Here is a 23051-nt window from a genome sequence, read left to right on the forward strand (position 1 = left end):
GAGGAGGGAGAGGAAGTGCCAAGAGGGGCGAAAAAAGGGAAAGCTGTGGTAAAATGTTACTTTCAAGGCTCACAGGTTGACTGTGATAAAAACCCCTCAAAATCAGTTCTGGCTTGCAGAATGTAAGCAATGATCAGGACTCAACAGCAGCTGATGCGTATCTCTGCCTAGGGAGCTGCCGCCATGAGGTAACAACCGACCTTGTCACACAGCCGGGGGTGTGAAGCGAAGAGGTGCAGAAACACCAGGCATCAAAGTACCTAGAGAGAGGGTCTGCTGGGGACAGGAGGCCACGCCTGATTGATTATCAGGAGGCTGGCACAGGGATTTGGAGGTCCAGTGTACATTACAGTGAAGGGGCACATTTGCCAGCAGTCAGGGATGGAGGCTTGTCTAGACCTATCACATTACTGAAATTAAACTCCACACAGGGGACGACAGCTGTAGCTGGATAAGCAAGGCCTGTCACAGAGCATACCATTAGTGGTGGTAGCATGTGTAAACAATGGAAATGTAAAAAAAAAAAACCAACAACAAAAAAACAATACAGCTTTTACTTTAAGCTCTAAATCAGCTCCAACAACAAACACAGCGCCAACTGGAATGAAAACCAAAAAAGATAAATCACGCACAAGCGTTTATTGTGTAACAAAGCCACATGGTTAGATTTAGATCCAGCTGATGCCTGTGACAGTGTAATTGTAACGGGTGATTTGTTTGTCTGTCTTGAGCGTGTAGTTGCAATTTCATGACATTTCAAGCCAACAAGTTTCAAGTGTGTGCATCAACACTGTAATGTGATACTTTCATAGACAAATATTGTGCCCAGTAATGTAACCAGCAGTAGCACTGCAGTCAGAGCTCAGTATCAGCGCAGTGCAGTGTCCTTGCAGGAAAAGGGAGTTTCCTTTATTGACAGAGCTAATTAAGAGCCCGATGATCCCTGGTGATTCAGAGAAAACTCAAAACATCCTTTAATTAGCCAAAAAGTAAAACTAATCTGGGAAAACACTCTCCCACCCAGGAAACAATAATCAGCTTGAGCAAGAAAGACAGCACTTTGTATTCCATGGCATGAGACAGAAACATACTGAGCTGTGTCTGAATAACAACACAAATGGCTTGCATGTTTTAGATAGGAATAAGCATGAACACAGAAATCCAAGATTACAATAAAAACCAGCTTGACATACTAAACTGGGTAGACAAACCTCTGCACAGTGAACCCTGAGAGAGTGCAAGAGTTAAAAAAAAACAAAAAACGAGGGCTGGTGGCTAAGAACTACAAAGTCATGGTTGCAAAAGGGAGAAATGTACACTGCCTGGGACCAATCATACTGTGTTATCTGATGTGTGTGTATGTGCGTGTGTCTTGTCTGTCTGGATCTTGGTTCTTTCTGGATCACTGAGAGTGTACAGAAGGAAGGGGAGCCAGGGCAAAGGAGCTCAGTGACGGAGGGGAGGCGGACCAAGGCCTGTTGAACGCTCTTATCAGTGCCACCCACATATCTGAGCACGATGGGGATGCTACCTTAACTGTGATGGCAATCGGTCTGCACTCAGCTCAACCCCGTACTGCGAGAAAACAGCCCGAAAAGACGTCAAAGTGAGATGGGACCTCCGGATAGAAATCTTTTGAGTGATATGGCAGAATGGCAGGACACGCTGAAGAAAAGAACACAGCAATGAAGCGGAGGTCGGGAGGACAGACCCAGATTACACCGATTAGATTTAAGACAAGATGAAATTAAAATCCATATTTGTTAGGAAATCAGTGTATATCTCCTCCTTGATGTTTATTTTGACTTGTGTTTTTTAGGTGAAGAAAGAAGAAATATAAATTTTATCTATTTCTGTGCAGTAGCAGTGCCCCCTACATTAGTGTTTTCAGGGGGGTTGTGCAATGTAGGTACATGGGTACTGAAAATAAGTTTAACTGGAGATGCTGCGAGATGTTTCCTTCCCAATACCAAGTCCTATACATGATCTTGTGTATCTGCCAACTAACAATCCGATACCATTGCATTTTTGCTTTTTTAACAGCTGTATACTACTAACCCTGTACTGATATGATATGACTGATATCATAGTTATATGGTAATAATAACTCAGGTATGACTCAGGTTTGTAAAACATGAACAAATACACAAATTCCATAGAATCTTTCTTTTATTATCTAATTTTCATATCAGTCATAACAAAGATAAATAAAACAAATAAATGTAGGAATAAATAACAATGCCGACACTAGCTGTCCTAACACTTTTTACTGGTGGGACCTTCCAGAGTAAAAGATGGCCAAATTGCTGATGTTTTCGCTTACAGATAACGTTTCATTATTTCAATCAATTCGTCTTTGCTGCTCTAAAACAGTAGCTCCCAGTGGCTGCACAGTGCAACTTCCTGTGTTGGCTAAAGAAGAACTGATTCCCAGGAAAACTGCTGTTCTAGCTGGGTGTGAAACTATAAGGTTTATTAATAAATGATGTGGTATTGGATCGGTGCATAGACTGGCACGCCTGCAGATACCTGATGAAGTATTTTTGGCAGTATCAGGCATCTCTGTGTTGTAACATGCAGCGTGGTGAGGTTACAGGACGAGCTCTTCGTTTTGACAGTCTGATCATTTATCATTGGTACAACTAGACCTCTGGGAAGGCAGAATGGTCATGCTAGCTCTAACGCTGAATATGCAGGAGCTGTTGATGACTTTCTAGTTCTGAAACTAGTTAGCCTAGCATACTGGCTTCCACCTCCCGAGGGGAATACAAACTTAACGTCTGTCCTCCAAAGTGTTGATTGTTGTAAAAAAAAACATTTTTTATATCCCTAACGACTGATAACCCACACTGCTCTTTGTCAGCTTCCTGCAACAGTGGAAAAGAAAATGATTCTGTCAACATGTGTAGGGTGTACAGCGCTCCCACCAATGTGGGCTCTCAGATTTTAATCAGCAGCTGTCAAGGAAAAACTCCACCCACAAATATGTCTAAAACTAGTTTTACCCCCTTTTGAACATTTGAAAACTATGCACATTTCCTACTTCCTCTCAAAAGTGAGAAAGTTTCAGTTCAACTTTAAGTGGGTGAAGGCCTATCTTTATTATAAAAGGCACATCAGGAGAATGTAAAATGTAATCCTAGTGAGCAGTTTGTGTGTGCAGTTTGTCTTGTGTGCGAGCTCACCTCATATCTGACACTGAGCTCTCGCCAGCTGTTTGTGCCTGGTGAGCTCCTCCAGCTTGTCACTCACACGGTCAAAGATATCTCCGAATTCCAACTGATAAAACAATCATCTGCTCTGCCTCACCCTGATTCAGAGCCAGTGGCTGTTTGATGTTTGCCTTTGGTAAAACTGATTAGAGAAAGATGGCCGACTGGAGATCACCGGCCGCTTCTTGTTTGTTTTCCGGCCTATCACCCAACTGTATACTCAGGCCTCCGTTTTTGAGGTTCTTATTTCTGCGCTACAATTTGCAGCAACATGGGAACAAGGTGTTTTCCATTATGCCAGGTTCTGCATCAACGCAGATGTGGTGGTGGGTTGTTAGCAGGGTGCAAAAGGCCGCTTTGCATGTGAGAGAAGGAACATATGGAAAAATGTTCAAACTTGATACCTACACCGTCGAACCAGAGCAAGGGGAACAGAAAAGAACACCACTATGAGGTCATTGTTTTGGTAGATCTTAAGTGGCAAAACACCAACACCTTCAGAGCAATAGTGAACCCACAAAAAGATATTTTGCCTCGAAATCTCAAGGGGTTTAAAGTTTGGAGGAAATATGAGCACAGAGTATAGTCTGCAGCACAGCTCGCTCTGACTGTAACTCTCATTTGTTCTCGTACTCTAGAAGATTAGATCTTCTTTACACAGTATAACTGAATTTTGAGAAAATGTGGAAATTATTCTGCCATTATTGGAGGAAATCACTACCTTCTGAAACACATAGCCTCGACCTGGCACTACAGGCTGTACTATGACTTGGCAGATCAGCCAACAGTCACTTTACTAGGCCTATCCAAGGTTACTGCCTTTGCAATCTGGCCTGTCTCTTTGTAGAGGCCCACATGGGAGAGAAAAAAGGAGGCTTCTGTTACTTTGATCAGGACCACTGACGCTGAAGAAATCATCACTCTTCATCTCAGACAAATGTGAATAACACTTAAGAAGTAAAACTTATTGTCCTGGCGGCCAAGTGTCCATACTGGTCATTTTTGGTAAAGAAGAGTTAGGATTCTATGAAACAAACAGCCCGCTGTCTAAAGGCAATGTTGAGTAAAAATCCAGAGTTTGAAAAAAAAAAAAAAAAAAAAAAATGTTAGGTTGAAATCATAAACTAGCCATGTAAAGCCAGCTCATAAATTTCCCTGGTTGTGGTCTGGTTGTGCTCAGTGGACATTTGTCCGAGGCTGTTGTCATTTCAGGACACACACACAACGACTGACAAATGCCGTCATTTGCTGTAATATGAGTAAATTCCTCTTCACCTAAATGAACCAATGCAGCACCACCTTGTCTGCCGTTGCATCTTGTTTAATATAATAATACAGAAGAAAAGCATCTCTTTCATCTCTGAACTACCTAATGAAATCAGTTTCTAACAATTCTTAGACTCTACAGCATGTTAGCAGAGCTTTAAGCTAGAAGCTAACATCGACATGCTAACGTGTTGGTGTAAATCAGGTATAATGGTTCCCATGTTCGCCACCTTAGTTTAGTCTGATGAACGTCTGTGCCATTTCATTGCAATCCGTCCGATAGTTGTTTCATACATTTCAGTCTGGACCAAAGTGGTGAATCAACCCACCTTATTAAAGAGTCTTCTTTAAAATCTACATGTGTCAGCTCTAAAACCATAGAGAGCACATTTTAGACAAAGGTACAGCTGAGCAGTTTAATGTTAGACATTTGTAAAATTAGATAAGATATAATGAAATATACACAACAGGTCAAAAGTGTTACAATAATGCCATTTTTCCAATTGTTACTGAAATTTACAGTGTAATCTCTCAGTGTACTTTGACATTAAAACATAGGACTGAACAAGAACAGAACCTAGAAGTTAATAATAATAATAATAACAATAATAATAACAATAATAATAATAATTTGCTTTCAGCCGGTGTCAAGTTCATCCCAAGCCAGCACCACAGGGTTTAAGTCTATGCTGGTCTTCCATCATGTCAAGCCACCGTCTGGTTCTTTTCTTCTAATGTTCTGGGTCATTCTCTTTCTGTGGGATGAACCTCTGACCAACCCAGTCTCTCATACTTTGTTACTTGCCCTTTGGTCACCATTGTGATAGCAGTATACTGTACCACTTCCTGCAGTACAGTGTCGTAATAATGCATCAGAGGGGGTAGTAATACGGTTTGCTCCAATACTGACTGACACTGAATTGTTCCAAGCCTTCATTTACTTCCACTGCTGCAGGAAAGATGTAAGTTCACCTCTTTTTTATCCCTGAAAACGACTCTTAACTGTGAAATTTACATGATTTTTCAGTTTTTGGTGACCAAAAGTTTCTTGTTTTTTTTTTTTTACCTCGGGCAGTTTACCTTGTACCATTTAGGGTTTTCCACTGGACTTTAACAGCCTAAATTTCAATTACAACTGTAAAAACAGGACTTTCTAAAACTTATGTAGTGTCAAAAACTTAAATTATGACATTTAATGCCTCCAAATGAAGTATTCTCTTCACAGTGTAGAGGAACAGTGAGTGTACTGTGAAAGCAGCACTTAAGTGAAACTTAACCTATCTTGACAATAACAAATGATGATTTGAATTTCTTATTTTATCATGGTTCAGTAAACCAACAGTAAGAATGTAATCAGTGGGTCACTGGTGGAAATTACGGACACTAATGAAGTAATTAATATTGTACTTAAGCACAGTTGTTAGGCAGCTGTAGCTGATTTTAGTCATTTGATTACAGTGAGTGAACACTCGCAAAACTAAGCTGAACCAATTTCCACATTAATTCTTTCATGCTGATACCAGAGTCTAGCAGCTGTTGTTACTCATTTATCTAAATCAGTAGCACCTGTATGAAACACAAATAAATCTGAAGATCACACTTTCATTATGGTCACATCAAGAAGAATCAGAAAACTTTTGACTCATTCATTTATTTGCTCTTTTTTAGCTTCAATCTTACAGCATTAGGCAACTTTAAGTCAAGTACAGACGCTATACCTGCTCAGCTGATGAAGTTGTACCCTCATCTGAGCAGATATCAACACATGGCCCGCACAGCACTGGAATACGACCCAAAATATTATTGTGGGTACTTCTAACTTCTTGAATGAATGATTACCATATTCTCTCCTTCAGGCCTGTTATTCTAAGGTGGCTGCTAGCCCTGTAAATGTGAGGATATCCCCGACAAAGCACTATGCACAGTCACTGCTGAGGTGTTCTGTTGCACTTAATAACTCAGCTTTGGTGTTGAGATTGGCCAGGAGCCAAAGTGTGTATTCTGAGTCAGGTCCAGCTGTGCATTTCTTTCTGTGGATAACAGTTCATACCCTTTGGTTAATACCCGTGCAGAATGGGTTCACTGGTGCAGGCCGGAAACGATTCATTGCTCTCACGTCTTTACTGAAAATATGGACAAACTGCAAGCCCCGACTTTCACATATGGACGTGAAGGAGATGTGAAGGGGGCCTCACACATCGCAGTTGCAGGATCTGTGTGTGTACCTATGTGTGTATGAATGTGTCTGAAATTGACCATGTGATCCCCCTTTTCCATATTAGTCTATGCACACCATGTGCAATAGCAGATTTATTCCCCTACCGGGTCAAAGCTTTTCTTTGCCGGCACTTGGTGAGCAGTCATTGGGGCACATCGTGTTCTCCAGCAGCCCCTCAACCCAGACGGCCAAAGCTCAGCCACAGGCACCTCTTGTACTACAGGCCATCGCTCAAAGCATCCAAATACAGTCTGCTCTGTGGCCCAGACACCACTTCCTCCCCATCAGCAGAGGTGAAGAGAAGTCAGAGAAAATCTACATAATCACAGACTGACCAGGCACCTCTGTGCTGACTTAGAAAACAAGCAAAGGATACATGTGCCAGAGCAAACAGGGGAAAAGACCCATTACTTAAAGTGAAATCAAATTGCAAGCTTCCAAATCACAGGAAAAAAATTAAAACACTAAAATTAAGAAAGTGCTCTTAATCACAACTGTAAATAAAATATTCCATTTTAAATATATTACTTCCACCACTAATATTTACAGTCATCAGCTCCATTTCCCTAAAGCATCTTATTTTAAGATGATCTTTAACCCACAGACCCATAGACTTTCAATGATGTTAAGGTCATCTTTTTGTCGACAGGATTTTTCAAAAACTGCACTGGCAGCAAACAAAACCTGTGTATTTAATTACATTTTTAATGAAAATTAACACTGAGCATACAGACAGACAGATCGGATAATTGGATAATACTGTAAGAATGGCGTGAGAAGTTGTCACACTTAATTTCACCATGAAACTAGGTTGCAATCTGAATCCACTGTAGCCGTTGTAAATCCAAACCGTCTTCAGCTTTCATGCTGTAGATTCCCATTGGTCAAGAATAAATAGGCACAATAGATAAAGAATAAAGAGTTATCACCTCCTCCTGTCACGAAAGATCAGGGGCAGATTGTGTCAATGAGATCACAGTCTGACGCACCGCATGCCCTCCAACGCAGTCTTGGTGAAGGCTAAGCACTTAGGAAGAGTCTGCTTGTGTCTGAACAGGCCGATCTGTGCCCACGTCTCAGGTGAAAAAGTCATCAAGGACCAGAGCGTGAGTGGAGAGAGTGTCTGAATGTCCTTTAGGGGATCTTATCTAATCACAAGCAGAATCCTGCACTCTCAGAACGAGCTTCTGCAGGGCCACCTAATCTCAGCCAGAGCTGGAGTGACCTTCTGCAGCCAAGGCTGTAGGCAAGGGAACAGACAGCTGGATCACTGCCTCCTCCGCATAAGTCCTCACTTGACCATGGATGTGATGGTTCACCAGAAAGTAGATAAATTGATGTGAATAGATGGATTTTACAGACTCTCAAACTAAAGGTTTTACTGGACTATTCATAACAGTAATGGTGTGAGATTTACAGAGAAAAGACAAAAGAAATTAAGGCTCTACACACTTTCCTTAGGTGTTGTGCAAACAAAAACAGCTAGTGGTTATATATTGAAAAAGCATAAAGATCCTAAAACTGTAGCTAGGTCAGTAGAAAGTCAAACTTTTTCTTCAGTGTTGCACTTACTACTCTGCTTTAAATCCTGATAAATAAACTCTATAGAAGACTGAAAAACATTTACTTTGGACAAGGTAACAAATAAAAGCATACAAAACTCAGTTTTAACCCTTGTCAGATGAGTTTATCTATGAACCATTATTTGGTTCATCTCTATCAGCAGAGGAATCTCTTGAGAGTAAGTAAAAACAAGATTTAGCCAGCCAGTCTTGTGGGTTGGGACAGATGTGGGTTTCGTTTCAGCTAAAATATGGTAATGATTGATTGATTTCTGCCATGTCCTTTAAAAACAGGAAAGATCTCTGTTGTTTATGTCCAAAACCCTTCCTGCATTTGACTTCGCCATGCACTCAATCATCTGTCCCATAAAAGGCCACTCAGACAGTCAGACGGAGAAATACCTGAAGGTTTGGAACGCACCAGACCAACAGTCTTATCTGACAGCAGGTGCAGACGAAACCCAAATCAGTTTGTTGAGTGTGAATATCCATCTGCGTCTAATCATAATTTTCATAATCATAATATTTGGAGCCTTTCCTAGTCAAGCACTCCAGTACAATGCTGATCTCCGCTCTCCTCTCAATTATTTAAGGTCTCCTGAAGAAAAATCACTGGCTGTCCCTCAAACCGGCTATAAAATCTGAGGTGACTGTGTTTTTCAAGCTGTTGCACCCAGTTTATGGCATGCTCTCCACTTATCATTGTAATCCCCAGACTCCTGTGACATCTTTATGAAGCAGTTGAAAACGTTTTTATTCAGACAGCCTTTTGGTTAGCTTGTCTGAGTAGCTGCTCCATTTTATTGCTTTTTACTGGCCTATTTCTTCGTCTGTGTTCGGAGCTTTCGTGCTTTTTTATTGATGTGAAGTACTTTGGGATTTTGTATCTGTGAAAGGTGTCATACAAATACACTTTGCTTACTTACTTACTTATACCTGTAGTTAGATGAAACACAGCAAAACACTCAGAGGAGCATATGTGTTGATTTAAGTGGTGATGCGTACACCAACCAAATCCATGCACTGACAGCCTTGTTTTGATGCGACAGAATTTAGGGGAAATATTTACAAACTTTATATCAGATAACTGCATGGAACAGTAGATTGAACTTGGGAAAACACTAGCTTTCGAAGCTACTTAGCATTAAGCCAACTGTAAAGCTACTAGCCAATGAAAAACAAGTGTCTCACTATGCACTGCATCCCTGTGAGAGGCAGAGAAACAGCTGTGTTGTCCTTCCTACTATTAGCGTTAACAACGCAACAACACTGAGATATTTTTGTTTCTGCCAAAATTTTATTTTTTTATTTTCTGGAGCTCAAACTGAAGAGAGGGAGAAAAAGTTCCTGTTTTTGTTACAATTCATATTTGTTAAAACTAAAACACTTCTAAATAACATGTATTGAAATTTTTTCCTCAAGCAATTCTTTGTTTTGGCAGCTTCTTTTGTCATCTTCCTTTTAGAGTTAGATGCATAAGTGTATTTGAAGAAACTTAACATTTTTTTCCTGTGTATTTGAAAAGAATTAGTCCATCCTCAAGGACTCTGACTGGCTGTGCACCATGCAGGGTACGCCTGCACGACTACTTTACAATGAAATAAATATTGATTGGGTAATCAGCTGGATCACACTGTTAGTCTTTGCTATGACTCAGAAAGTAAACTTTGCTTGTTACTATCAACAGGAAAAAGTATGTATCCATTGCAATGTCGATGGTGACACAACTTACTGCTAAGCTCAACATACATCAAAGATTGTTAGCACAAAAAAAAAACCTGACAATTTTCAAATGTACAAGAAGCCCTGTAACTGCTTCAGCTCCTCTACATTATACTGTGTTGAGCAGCCATGACAGCTCATTTTATTTTCATTATTGTGGTCACAGAAATGGTCATATAAGTTCATGTGGTAAAGCTTCAGAACAAGCACAACCACTGAAACCAGAGGGTAATTTCTCTATTTACCTGCTGATGCAGCACACTCACACACACTGTGTTTCTGTGTGTTTGGCCTTGGAAACGTTTGAGCATACATCAGCAGCAAAACTGCGATGGCAAGTCTATACGTGCTGCTTTTCACACCACTGTGACTGAGGGGGATGGGAGCTTGGGACAGTTTAAAATACAGACACAGCATTTTCGAAGACCGTGGTCCCATGATTCATCTTCCAACTATGGCGAATTCTGGGGAGTCATGCTGTATAGCACCTGAGGACAGGGAGTGGTTTCTAATCCCACACGTTTGGAACACTATTAGGAAAAGTGCTGACAGCATGAATGAGTGCGATAAGTATATCTGCACAAAACAAGTAAGTGGTTAGAAAGTGCCAACCATTTAAATGATCTTCTTTTCTCACCCCCCCACCTCAAAGTTATGTATGAGGTGGGGTAAAACCCAAGTGATCATCTGGTTTGTTAAATGAACTTATTTTACTGTGCTATGTGGAGTCTCCAACAATGGCAACATTTTACAGTTAATAAATACATTTCAAAGAAGCTGCAACAGGCATTGGATTTGGTCATGGGGGGGGGCAGATCTATTGTGACTGACCAGCTCTAACATTTGCATGTTCCCAGCTTGCTGGGATGTTAGCTGGTTGCTCCCCAACTACAGTACTTGTGTGGACGGGTTTATGAACTTCACTGTGTCAGACCTTTACCCCCTTGCTCCACCCAAGATGGTTCCACCAAGCAAGAGGGAAAAGGACTGGCAGCCATTATCAGAGTCACTGATTTCAACAGAGCAAACGAGGGCAGTGGAAATATGAAGCGCAGCAGATCTTGCGCTCTTTATCGAGCTGAACATAAATGCACCAGAAGCTGAGACAGCAGGGAAGACAGATTACCTCTAACTGGACTATTCTGATAATACTGAAAAAACAATAACCATCTCTCTGTGTGTACATAATATTTTGATACTACATGATGAGAGTAAATACGTGTTTAGAGAATTGTTGAATTCTCCTCTCCTGGTCTGTTTTGGCTGAAAAGCTCAAATCTTAACTGGTTTTGGTGAAGACTTAATTATGGTGTTAGAATATATAAATCAAGTTTAGTGTCTTTTACAAGAGATGACTCACTTCTGCCGGGGTGTTGTCTGGTCCCTCTGGAGCATGTCCTTTCAAGTTGATGATGTGGACCTCCTGAGGGAGGCTGGCGGTGCCCCTGCTTGCACAGCCTGACAGGGCGGTGAAGCTCTTCAGCGTGGCCTGCACCGGATGTCCTATCCCCACTGGCAGCAGCTCACATGGGCTGCGAGACAAAGGCCCTGCAGTGATGAAGAAAAGAATAAAGTAAGGACCAAAGGCAACATGTATGTATGTATGTGCTGGACTCAAATGTCTCACATGATGTTGACTTATTTATGCAAAGTTTGTATGTACACTTTCTTCCAGTGTACACAGTGATGTCTCATGACCATGATCATACAGTCCAGAAAAGAAGTCTTGCCTTTGATGATGTGTACGTTTTAAGTGCAGTAAATCCTCACTCTGAAAAACAACTACTAACAACAAATTGCAAATCAATGTAAGTCCTATAATGTACAGTAGTTTTTCCTCTTAACAATGCAGCATCACTCAGTCTGACCATCTATTGGCTGCTTTCACTTATCAGTCTTTTATGCATGTGAGAGAGACTGAGCTAGCTCAATCAATCACAGCAGCACGATGCCACGGCACTGAAGCCCAGTCTGTCAGGTCTCTATCTGTGTTGTGTCTACTCCACAGTCAGCTGTGATGAACAGCTAGGTGATCCGTAAAGTTCTTGACTTGAACACAGATTCACTAATATTAACACTAACATTAACAGACTTGCACTTAACATCCACATTAGCTCATGCATGACGTGTGATTCTTCAGCCACAAGCTTTCAGGTGGTTAACAGCTTCACCACAGCCTAAGATCTTCCTGTGTGTAAACTTCCTTTGCATCTAACGTCCGTATGACCCACTTAAACAAATTCAGGATGTAAATTGCAGATACACCCATCTCACATGAAGTCAGGGTGGCAAAAAACACACAGCGCTGTGTTTTGAGCGAGCAACCAAACAGCTCTTTTCCTTTTCAAATGTCATGTATACGTTGAGAACAACTGTGGCCAGGTTTTTTTTTTCTCAGGGTCAGACCGTGTATTTTACCCCCACACCCTTGTGCCACCCAAGGCCCCGCTCACATTTCAAACACATCATGCTAAAGACGCAAAGGTTGCCAATAGCAATCAGATGGAACATTTGGAAATAATTAAAGTCTAACTGAAAGACAGCTAGATAACAATGTTAAATTCTCCCCAGCTGACTCCAAAAACATAGTGCCTCAGTGAGGGGGTACAGCTAGGGGGAAAATCTTTTTTTTTTTTTTTTGTGCTCAGAACACATAGCTATTGTTTTCACGTTCCATAACATCGAATAAGCCTATGTTAGATCAGCATCATGCCAGAGATCATGGCATAGCTCCCCTCGCCTTGTTGTGAGAAAAACACAGATGCTTTATTGTTACCAAATTTGTCTCTTGAGACAAATCCGAGCCCTTGACAGATGTCTCAACCTGAACTTTGCGCTGCCTCTCGCTGCCTGTGAATTCACTCCAAGCCCTTAGAGATGAACTTTGAACCTCTTATTGGGAGCGAACATATATTAAAATATGGCAAGGTCTTGCTATAGTGATAAAAGCACAGAGCCTAATGGCAAAAACCTGTGGTGCATCAGTACTCCAGCCCCCGCCTAACCCCCCCTGCCTTTTCCTCCCAAAGGACCGAAGCCTATTCCCTCTCTAACTATGTCATCATGCCTCACTCCCACAAACAGGTCTGAGGGCACTCCAACTCACTTTTTCCCCTCACACATGGAGAATAACAAACAACTGCCAGACAAACAAAGAAAAACGTAGCTCTTTCTGGGAGACTGCCAAAAGATTACGGTACTTGTTGGGCAATGATCTGATTTTTCAAGTGCTGACAAAATCCAAAAGAAAAGGGAGGAATATAGGAGAAAAAGGTACCACGGGATTAGAAAAGTAGGGTATTCAGAGCTGTATGGTCTTGTTTTTGCCAAGCCTGTGAAAGGTAATATTAGTCTGTTTAATACAATTTTTTTCCAGAGCAAGAAATCTCACAAAACCTCCCAGATTTTTAAGGAATCTGGATTAGTCATTCATGTTCCCCAGAGGATGACTCCTAACTGTTTTAGTAACCCTGTGATCTTTCATCTAGCCCTACCATCTGGACAAATGATCCCCATGACATGGTCGATGCCAAGATATCTGCCCAACTAATGCATTTTAACAAATATAGACATAAAGTGCCACTCGTGACCCACAGAAGATTAATCTTAATTTTATCCACTATCCAGTGGACACAGAGCAACGCATTAATTTGGAGTCATGACTTTGGCCGCCTGATGAATGTAAGTCCAATATTGACTCTCCTATTAGCTCTAGTTTACACTTCACCAACTCTTCCAGAAAATATTTGGCTCTTTATAGTTATCAGCTAGTTGCTAACTTTGTCTGTGTAGCGTTTGCTGCTGCACTGCAGCCTATTCAGGCAGCTAGTGAAGGTTTAAGGTGCCAGTATACTCCATCAGAAGTTCTTGACATCCCTCTCATGAGAGCAGGCTTTTCACCCCGCCTCCAGGTGTAGTTTAAAAAAAGGTACTGACACGTTTGCCTGGTGGCTAGATGACTCATCCCCTGGCTCTTAGTCTTTTATTCTTATAAAAAATCATTTTGAATAAATTCAATTAACCAGTACTTCCATTTGTGTTTACTTTATTAGATCTGGTTGATAAAAGCATCACACAAATCAGTCACTGCAAATGACTCAATCATGAGCTCTATGGACATATTTTTTACAATGATCATCTTAAGTGCGTCTATGGGGAAAAAAACCTTCAAAATGATACATAGAAACAGACAAACGCTTTCACCACTCCTTCAGTTGAAGCCAGCTGAGTCCTAATCCCATCACATATGTCATTGCCATTAGCCTACAACCTAAAAAGGACAGAAAAAAAAGTTATAGAGGAAATAAAGCTTGCATCTGTTCTCTCTGCCACAGCTTTGTGTCTTCTGTCACCTTGTCTGTCTGCTCTGTTCTCCCCCGCTTCTGTCTCCCCTCCTCTCCAGCCACCTTTTCTGTTTCCTCGGTCATCGATGGAGTACAGAGTATGTCCTGTCCAGCTGCTGCTAGTGCCTTTTAGCTGGCCAGGCCAAACGCCCACAGCAGAGGAATGAGAGAAACTGTTGTTCACTCTGCCAGAAAAACAAGTCCAGCCTGAGCCTACCAGACACTCTGCAGACGATACCACAAATACCTCTTTAGCCCAACATATATGGCAAAATCTTATAGTAAATCTGGTGTTCCAGCCAAAACAGTAATCTCTTAACTGCAGTTAAAAACCTTAGAGAGATGCAGATGCATAAAAGATAGCAGCAGAAAATGCAACACTAACTATACCCTTCAATAATACACACAAAAATAGTCGTGTCCTTCCCTTTTGTAGCTTGGAACTATTTTCGTACCACAGCACCAAATTACCGTAAACTCACTGCACAACTGTATTGTAAGATACAAACTAATATCTCAAAGCCACAGCAAATTACAGGAACACAATGTATTACCAAATGCAGGCTAACTGGAGCATACTCCTGGGACTTAACATAATTTTGAAAGTACTGGAATAAAGTGGTTAAATGCTTCATTTCGCCAGGATCTGGCAAAATCTGACCTATGATATCTGAGGTACTGTACGCTGTGCTCCTATACCTTCATGATGCTATACATCCATCTCAATCCAGCCAACCATGGCAACCTGACCCTGAATTTCTACACGCCAATAAAAGCAGAGGAGCTCTATCTATGTACATCTTAACTTTAAATCCTGACAATTCATTTTGTTAACATTCATGGAAGTCTAGTTCTCATTTGTGTCAGGCTAAATCAGCAACAGATGATGCTAACACAGACTCAACATCAACATCTTATCGTCTCCCCAACCCTTCCCTCCTGCCCAGCTGTGAGGTCAAGTCACATTCACAATAACTGAAATGATTTGAATGGTTAACCACTGTATGGAAAATTTAAAATAGGATTTCAGAAGTAAGAGATCAAGGTCTGCAAACATCTGTTTTTTTCATATTCAGATTCAACACACTCCTCTCACACCTTCACATCTGCTCTTTTAGCTTTGCATGCTGGGATTTCTGACACTGTTTAAACAAGGGAAAGATCTGACACTGTGAAAGAGAAAAAATACAACTCAAACTGAACTAGACTGGGTACCACCCACTGACCCTCCAACAGCTTGTTGTGCTCTGTGGTTAACACACACACAAAACACTGTGCAGGGGATGTTCCTGTGTTGTAACAGGGCTCACAGGAGGCATTCTGACAGCTGCCAGACATGGAGCAAACAAAGAAAGAATCAGAAACAGATCAGAATTTATTTTGCCAAGAGGATCCATCGAAAAATTAACAGCCACTATTCTGAATCCTGCAGATCAGCTGGGGACATCTCTACATGGCCACCATCACCACCTTAAACATGACATTTGCTCTTGTAATGTCAAAGAGAGGTCTTCACCAGTGTCAGAGGACAGGTGGCATTTCACTAACTTTCAAAGGGACAGGCAACAGGGCTGACAACTATGACAAATGTGAATCGTGCGAAAAACCACATGTAACAGTGAAAGTGTGTTGTGGTTTTACTTGTGAAAGTGAGAGGACAGAGGAAGGTTACTAGGTGGAAAAAACAACAGACTTATTCAAATCATAAACTTTCATCACAGCTTTCACCGTCTTTTACAACCCAGCTCACAAGCAACATAACCCAATGGAATTAGTTAAGTAAAATGGAGGGTAATAGGTAAATCAAGGGTAAATCAAGTCTGCAAATAACTAAAAGAGGGGAACAGGGCAAGCGGGTGCTTCTTAAATCAAAAACAAAAAAAAACATAAAGTCAAACCACCAATTCAGTTTCTCAAACTGAGTTGGCAGTTTTACACTAAGCTAAAAAATCTAATTTGAGAAGCAGCAGCACACCTGTTCCTAGTGTCTCTAACAAGCTGTAACCTCCGTATGATGCCAGTTCAGGGTAAACTACAAACCTAGCCCAGTTCCCTTCAATTCAAATGAGTATACTCAATTTACGAAAAGAAAACAAAAGAAATGTTTTACAAAGTTTCCCAAAGTGTCACAGAGAACACGAGCTACCAGGACAAGCTATCTAACCAGCAGTGGCTGACAATCAGCACCAAGGCCATAGATGGACACGCCCCCTCCAGTTACAGCAGCCAATCAAAAAGCGGTACCTACCCAGCCTACTTTGCATAGACATCAACAGGAAACAGGGTTAAGTACACAGGCAGGGTGGGGGCAGCGGCTACGGCCTTAATAACTTGTGATTGTAGGTGGGAACAGGAAGTGAAAATGACTTCAGCTGGATTTTTATTCATACTTTCCAACTTACTGATTACCATGATGAAAGCATATGTATCCAAAATAAACTGGTATATGAACACAATATTCAGTATCTAATTTAAAAAAAAGTATTGAACCCTGTCACTGCAACACACACACCAACAAAAGACTCTGTAGTAATACCACATTTTGGTTTATTGTGCCAAACAGATGGATATCAGATGCTAGAATTTAGCAACACATAGCAGATTGGTGCAGATGTCTTACCGGGAACACTAAAGACCAGAAAAGGCTACATTTTCTGAGGCAAACTGAGTGCCTGCTGCTGAAAATTTGCAGTTAAAACATTTTAAATATTGAAGAAAGTTGTAGTGGGAGTGGCAGTCACAGTACACTTACAAAAGTGATGTGCTTAAAGAAGCTGAGTTTTAAAGAAACACTGAATAAAATTATCAGTGTTTAAATTAAATTATTAAGTATCAGTTGACCTCTGAGTTGAAATTCAAGAGCTAAATCATCAAAGTGTAAGTGAGACAGTCTCATTCTTTGACTCTGAGTTGAGAATACAAAAAGAGATGAAAGCAGTAAAACTGCAAGTTGACCAGTATGTGCTGAAAACAGTTGAAATGCCATTACAAGAGTGAGGTGAAAGCAGTTAATCTGTTATCAGAAGACTAAAATGGAAGCAGCTGAAATGTCAGTTTACATGTAGGCGGTTTAAGTAGTTGAAAATTGAGTTCAAATCACTATAAGGAGCTAAAACCACAGCCCTTTATTACCTCCACCAATAACAGTATGTTTTCACTTGTTTCTGTTTGTTTGTCAGCAGGATTATGAAAAAGTAATAAACCAATTTGCACCAAACATGCTGGAGGGATGCATCATGTACCAGGGAAGAACTCATTTTGATCTTTTGGTCACAAAATCACGTGTGTATATATGAAAGATTAATACCGGTGGCTGACGAAAACCTTAAATGCACAGTATGGAACTTTTGCCGCTAGGAGTCAATCAATCAAAACAATAACAAAAGACAGCTTTGGGTGACATCATGAAATACCATGAGAGTTGGGAGATCATGGGAGTTGTCTTCACTACAGTTGCTGTAAGTGTTCCCAGTTTAGATTCCTTCAGTGTCAGTCATTCAGGAGGTTTTTACAATGAATAAAGCAGTGTCACTCGCCTACGTTTTTCGGCAGTCATAAGACATCTTAGAATGGCTGGAAAGTAAGACTCCTTACCTTTGTTCCTTTGATAACTTATGAACCAGGCATTCAGGACATTTTTACAGGCAGCTGTATTATCCACAGAGAAGTCTTCTCTCCATAACAAATGGACCAGGGTATTAAATGTGATAATCTACCAAGCAAGCAAATCCCAGTCGGGACCCTTTACTAAATGTCACTCCCCTTCTCTCTGTCAGTCTTTACTGGTTTTTACTGGCGGCCGATCAGCACAGGTGTTCTTCTCTCCATAACAGATAAAGCAGTTTCACTTTAAAAATCAGTGAATCGTCTTTGTTCTTCGATGGACACAGGGCATCTTGAAGTGGATGCATGGACATCCACGATCCAAGATAAGACCTGAGCTGCTAGGCTTTTTCCTCTGACAATTTTAGATCCAGATGTCCAATGACTAAAATCCTCTGGTTAAAATATATGGTTGAAAATTACCAAGGTGTAAAATTAATCTTAAAATGTGGCTGAAAACAGTATACAAGTCTCTTTTGAACTTCTGGCAAGCAACATTTAAAAAAAATCTTTATTAGGGGGACGAAACAGACCATTACCATGATTAAAATCACTATTTCTCTGGTTTGGGCATTGGTGGAAGCATTTGTGATATTTCTTTTTCTCCTACCCACCCCTACTTCAGTGTTTATTATTATTATTCCTTTTTTGGGGATTAGCACCAAATATACACACACTCTTTCTAGCAGAATCCTGTCTACATGCCTACATGCATGACAGAATCAATGCTGTAATCAGTTTGTAATGCTACGAAGTCTGTGTTTGTACTTCCACTGAATATATCAATATCAGCATTAACATCTTGAAGTGAATACTTCACTGTCATGCATGCTGATGTCATATTATCAAAGGTTTTATATCAGGTATCTGAGATTACTCCAGAATGCACATATTTTGTTGTCAGCATCAGATATTTGGGTTGCAACTGTTTTGTTTGGCCTATGAAATGTAATAAAATATTGAGAAATCACAACTTCTTAAAGCCAAAGGTGATGTCTTCCAATGTCTTGTTTTATCTGACCAATAGCCCAGAGTCTAAAGATATTCAGTTCAATATCACATTAGACCAAGGCCACAATTAAAAAGCTAGAACTGGGCAGCAAATTTTAAACAACTGAGCAATAATCAAAATGGTTGAAAATTATTTTTCTTTTGGTTGACCAACTAATTGATAATTCAGATCCAGACAAAATGACCTTTTATACTTTATCATCAAAGCTTTTGTCACATTCTGGTCAAACACCAAGATTAATCATACATTATTCTGGTCATAAAATTGGAAGGTGGACCATGTGTTTATCTTTAAATTTCACTTTGAAAGAATACAAAAGTAGGACCCTCGCTGTTAGGTGCGTTTCTCAATACGGTCCTCTCATATCTTACTGGAGATAAGTGCCTCTGTTTCCAGTGAATGCACTTTGTTGCTTTCCACACTGAGGCACTGAGCCAAGATTTGGGTACAGGAAGTGATGTCAGTCTGTGTGCCAGTTAGGGACAAATCTGATATTCCCACAAAGCCATTTCCGAAGATAAACAAACAGAACCTTCCCCCTATGTGTGTATACACATCCTCACATGTCCAGTTCCCAGTATCCTCTAGCAAAGGGGCTGATTGTGTTTCTTCAGATGCATAAGAAAGTCAAAGCAGTGAAGATAACTTCACTAATGTCAACACCTGCCTCATAAAACCAAGTTTTATTCCCTATATGACAAAAACAATGAAGCAGAGGAAGACAATAATGAAACTTAATGCATTTAGAATGCACTTCTCAATAATGCAAAGATACGATAAGGCCAATGTAATTACAATAAATACAAAGTAGCTCAAAAGGGCCTCTTTGTTCAAATATCTGCTCCCTATCTAAGATATCCCAGTTCCCATATGAACCACAGGATTAAATGAATCCTGTGGTCTTTTAACTGCAGGGCATGATTCCCATGAACCATGAACCACGCAAACCAGTTTAGGGAACGTAATATTCTGCCCCCTTTTGTTTTCCTAAGGGGCTCTGGACTAAAGAATCACTAGCTCTGCAGTGTTGACATTAGCGCAGCCCACTCACCCCTGAACCTTGAGCCACTACTACAGGAAGTGAGCAAAGCCTTTCATAAGGGTAGAGTAAGTTCACTTCTCTGAACTGTAAAATTGGAGGCATAAGAGGAGGAAGTTGGAAATGGATGAAGGGAGGAGGGCAGGAGCGAGCCCGAGTGCCATTAGGGAAGTTGTAAACTCCCCCATCAAAGTGTGAAATCTGAAGTCAGATCCCACAAACCTGTCTGTAACTCAATATCAGCCAAACACTCATAATTGGTAGATTCATCAACCATAACCTTGTCAGCTGGCATACAATTGAAAAAGCAGTTAAAAGACAGGAGTTTCAATAGATTATATTCTGTCTATGTGGGAGATGTGCTGCAAACACAAGTAGAATATGCAGGGAAAGCCTAAGTATGTTAACAGGTGTTCAGACAATAAATTCATGTGGATGTAAAAACTTCAGCAAAAGTGAAGGCACTGAATACAAAGGAAAACAGAGTGCCAGGAAAAATGCATCTCTCATTTGCAAAGGCGTAGGTTCGGGCACAGTGAAGGAAAAAAAAAAAAGGCCTTTCCTGCGTTTATATACATATCAGTCTAGTAAATAATTATGAATACTTTCTATCATAATGACAGTTTAGCAAAAACAAGACAAAGAATCTACAGCCATACAAGTAAATAAAACAGAAAGTCTCAGTTTTCTTTCTTTTTTACCAAACAAACATGCTGACCAGTTTAAAGTACTTTTGTCGACTCCGAGTAGTGTCTGTAGAGGAGAGAACAGAACTTCATTGCCTGAGAGGCAAAACCCAGGGCAAAAAGTGGTTAATGGGTGCAGAGGGAATTTAAAATATAATTTAATTTGACTAACTCTGAATTTATCTTATCTGGATTTTGGCTGCTGGACAGTAAGAAGAAACTGTTTAGCGACATTGTAGTAAACTGAAACTATAAAATTAGCTATGGTTTCATACATCATGGCAGCTGGTTCACTTGTAATGACAGATCTTAACAACATTAAACAACTTTGTTTGATAAAGATACAGTAGTCACACAGTGAGTCTGGTTATTATTCATCAGCCCTGACAGATGGAGTGGGCACCTGTTGGTAAACCATCAGCATTGGTTGAAAAAAAATACATGACCAATTACAAGCAGCAAATGAACCCACAGGCAAGATGGAAGCGGGTACATTCCTCTCTACCTCTAAATGCAGACATACAGTAAATCAGAGGGCTTTGAAGAGATGGATGACAAGGCTTATTCCCAGAGGAACACAGGAGCCACTGTGTAAAGTGAGACAGCTGGGAGAGACCGAGAATGTGTGCATATGAGTAAAGACTTTACTGGCTGGGCTACCGATGTATGTCTTCACTGATGGGTGCTGACATATGCTGTCTGAACCTATATTATCAAAGAACAAAAATGTTGTCAGTGCAGTCACCGAACAAGAACTGCCTGTTTGTGTGTTTAAAAGTAGTAAATGGACCAACAGTTATTTACACAAACTGGCCCAATATGACTAAACTAAACCAATATAGAGAAAAGACTTAACACTACAGATGTAGTCAACTAGTCAGGAATGTGAAACATGAATTATTCTTTATGAGAAAGCAATGAATTATTGTCACATCCTGACTGGAGCCAGAACAAGTGAAGGCTTGATTGGTAATGACAGAATGAGTATAAAATGCTGCAGTGGCGCCAACAGTGTAGTGGCATTATTATATAGTGGTTGTGTAAGGTTTCCACCAGACGTGACTTCAGTGAGATATCATAACGTGGAGTGCATAAGCCATCGGTTCATCCAGTATGTTGCACTGCTTAGAACTTATAGTACCCGAGAAGACCTGCATTCCCTAAGTAAACAGGGCAACGTCTCTCCTGCTGCTTCAAGGGCATATCACTCATCAGTCATGCATGCCTGCAAAAAGAGTTTTTGACAGCAGCTTGGTGGGTGTTTGGGAGCAACCAACTACTCTACATTCACAAAGATTCAGACTCAGTAGGGGAAGCAGGGAAGGGTGGCTTGGGGTCACTTGCCTTGTCCCACTTGATATAAGCCTCATTTCATTTGTGTTGGATCATCTGCCTTGCCAGAGCTCCTCAATGTAAAGTATTTTATATCATCCACAGCAGTAATGGAAAGTCAGTCTGGTGGAGGGGTGGGGAATAGGTTCAGCTGAAAACTTTAAGACGCTTAAATTACTGTCTTTAAGTCAGGAAATTCTAAATGTTGTAGCAGGTGGAAGTTTAACAGTGTTATATGTAAGCTCTCTCTGACGCTGAACATGGTTTCTTGCTGGGAGCGGGTGGTGGCGGTGGTGGCGGTGGTGGTGGTAAAAGTCCCTTGCCAAGCACTTCAGCCATTGTTGCATTTACAAAACAAGAGAATAGAAACCATCCTCAAGTACACTGGACTGAGGGCATACCAGACATTACAGTGACTCACTGTCACAAAGTAGTATCACGAGACGGCTAGCTGGTTAGCATGCTGATTTGAGTAGAAGAAATAGAAGGAAAACTAGAGTTAATATTGGTGTTGCTTTCCTCAACTGGAAACAGCTGTTGGTGAGTGAAGGAATAAAGTCAGATGCTCTCAGATGTTTCTTCTAGACTGGTTAGTAAACAGCTGTTAATGCTAATATTGGCTATGTAGCAATATCAAAAAATGACATATAGCACCTTTGAGACAGTTCCTACCAGCTAATTAATGTCAATTCTATGAGTGGGTGAAACAACAAAAAAGAAACTCTTGGTTTTTGTATGGTAAATTATGATCTCTGCTTGGCCATAGATTTGTTTTGTGAAAGAACAGGCACGACAACGAATCATTTTTGACGTTTTAAAAAAAGGAAACTAGGTAGCTCGCACGTAGCACTGCAGTTGTTGAGTCTAACACTAAATGACAGCTGCTGAACAAAGTCGAACCTTTCAGCCCATTATATAATCATTTTTGTATGAGGAAAGGATTTTGCTAAATCAATAACACCAAGAACATTTTTTCTTTGACATCAATCAAATAGCAGCCCAAAAAGATGTCTTCATTCCTGTGATATTTTACAGAAACATCATCACTCAGATCTG

The 23051-nt window shown here is 40.6% G+C and overlaps 1 protein-coding gene across 1 annotated transcript in view; it reads right to left on the reverse strand.

Annotated features, from left to right (window-relative positions):
* Positions 1 to 23051, reverse strand: part of tgfbr3 (transforming growth factor, beta receptor III) — a 69118-nt gene that overhangs the window by 34292 nt on the left and 11775 nt on the right. Inside the window, exon 3 of the mRNA XM_071487236.1 lies at positions 11341 to 11528. Within this exon, the coding sequence (XP_071343337.1) occupies positions 11341 to 11528 (188 nt within the window). The remainder of the gene's footprint in view (positions 1 to 11340; positions 11529 to 23051) is intronic.

Source organism: Trachinotus anak, unplaced genomic scaffold, assembly GCF_046630095.1.
Source record: "Trachinotus anak isolate AG129_WGS33_773 ecotype Australia unplaced genomic scaffold, CSIRO_AGI_Tana_v1 ptg000010l, whole genome shotgun sequence".
Classification (NCBI taxonomy): domain Eukaryota; kingdom Metazoa; phylum Chordata; class Actinopteri; order Carangiformes; family Carangidae; genus Trachinotus; species Trachinotus anak.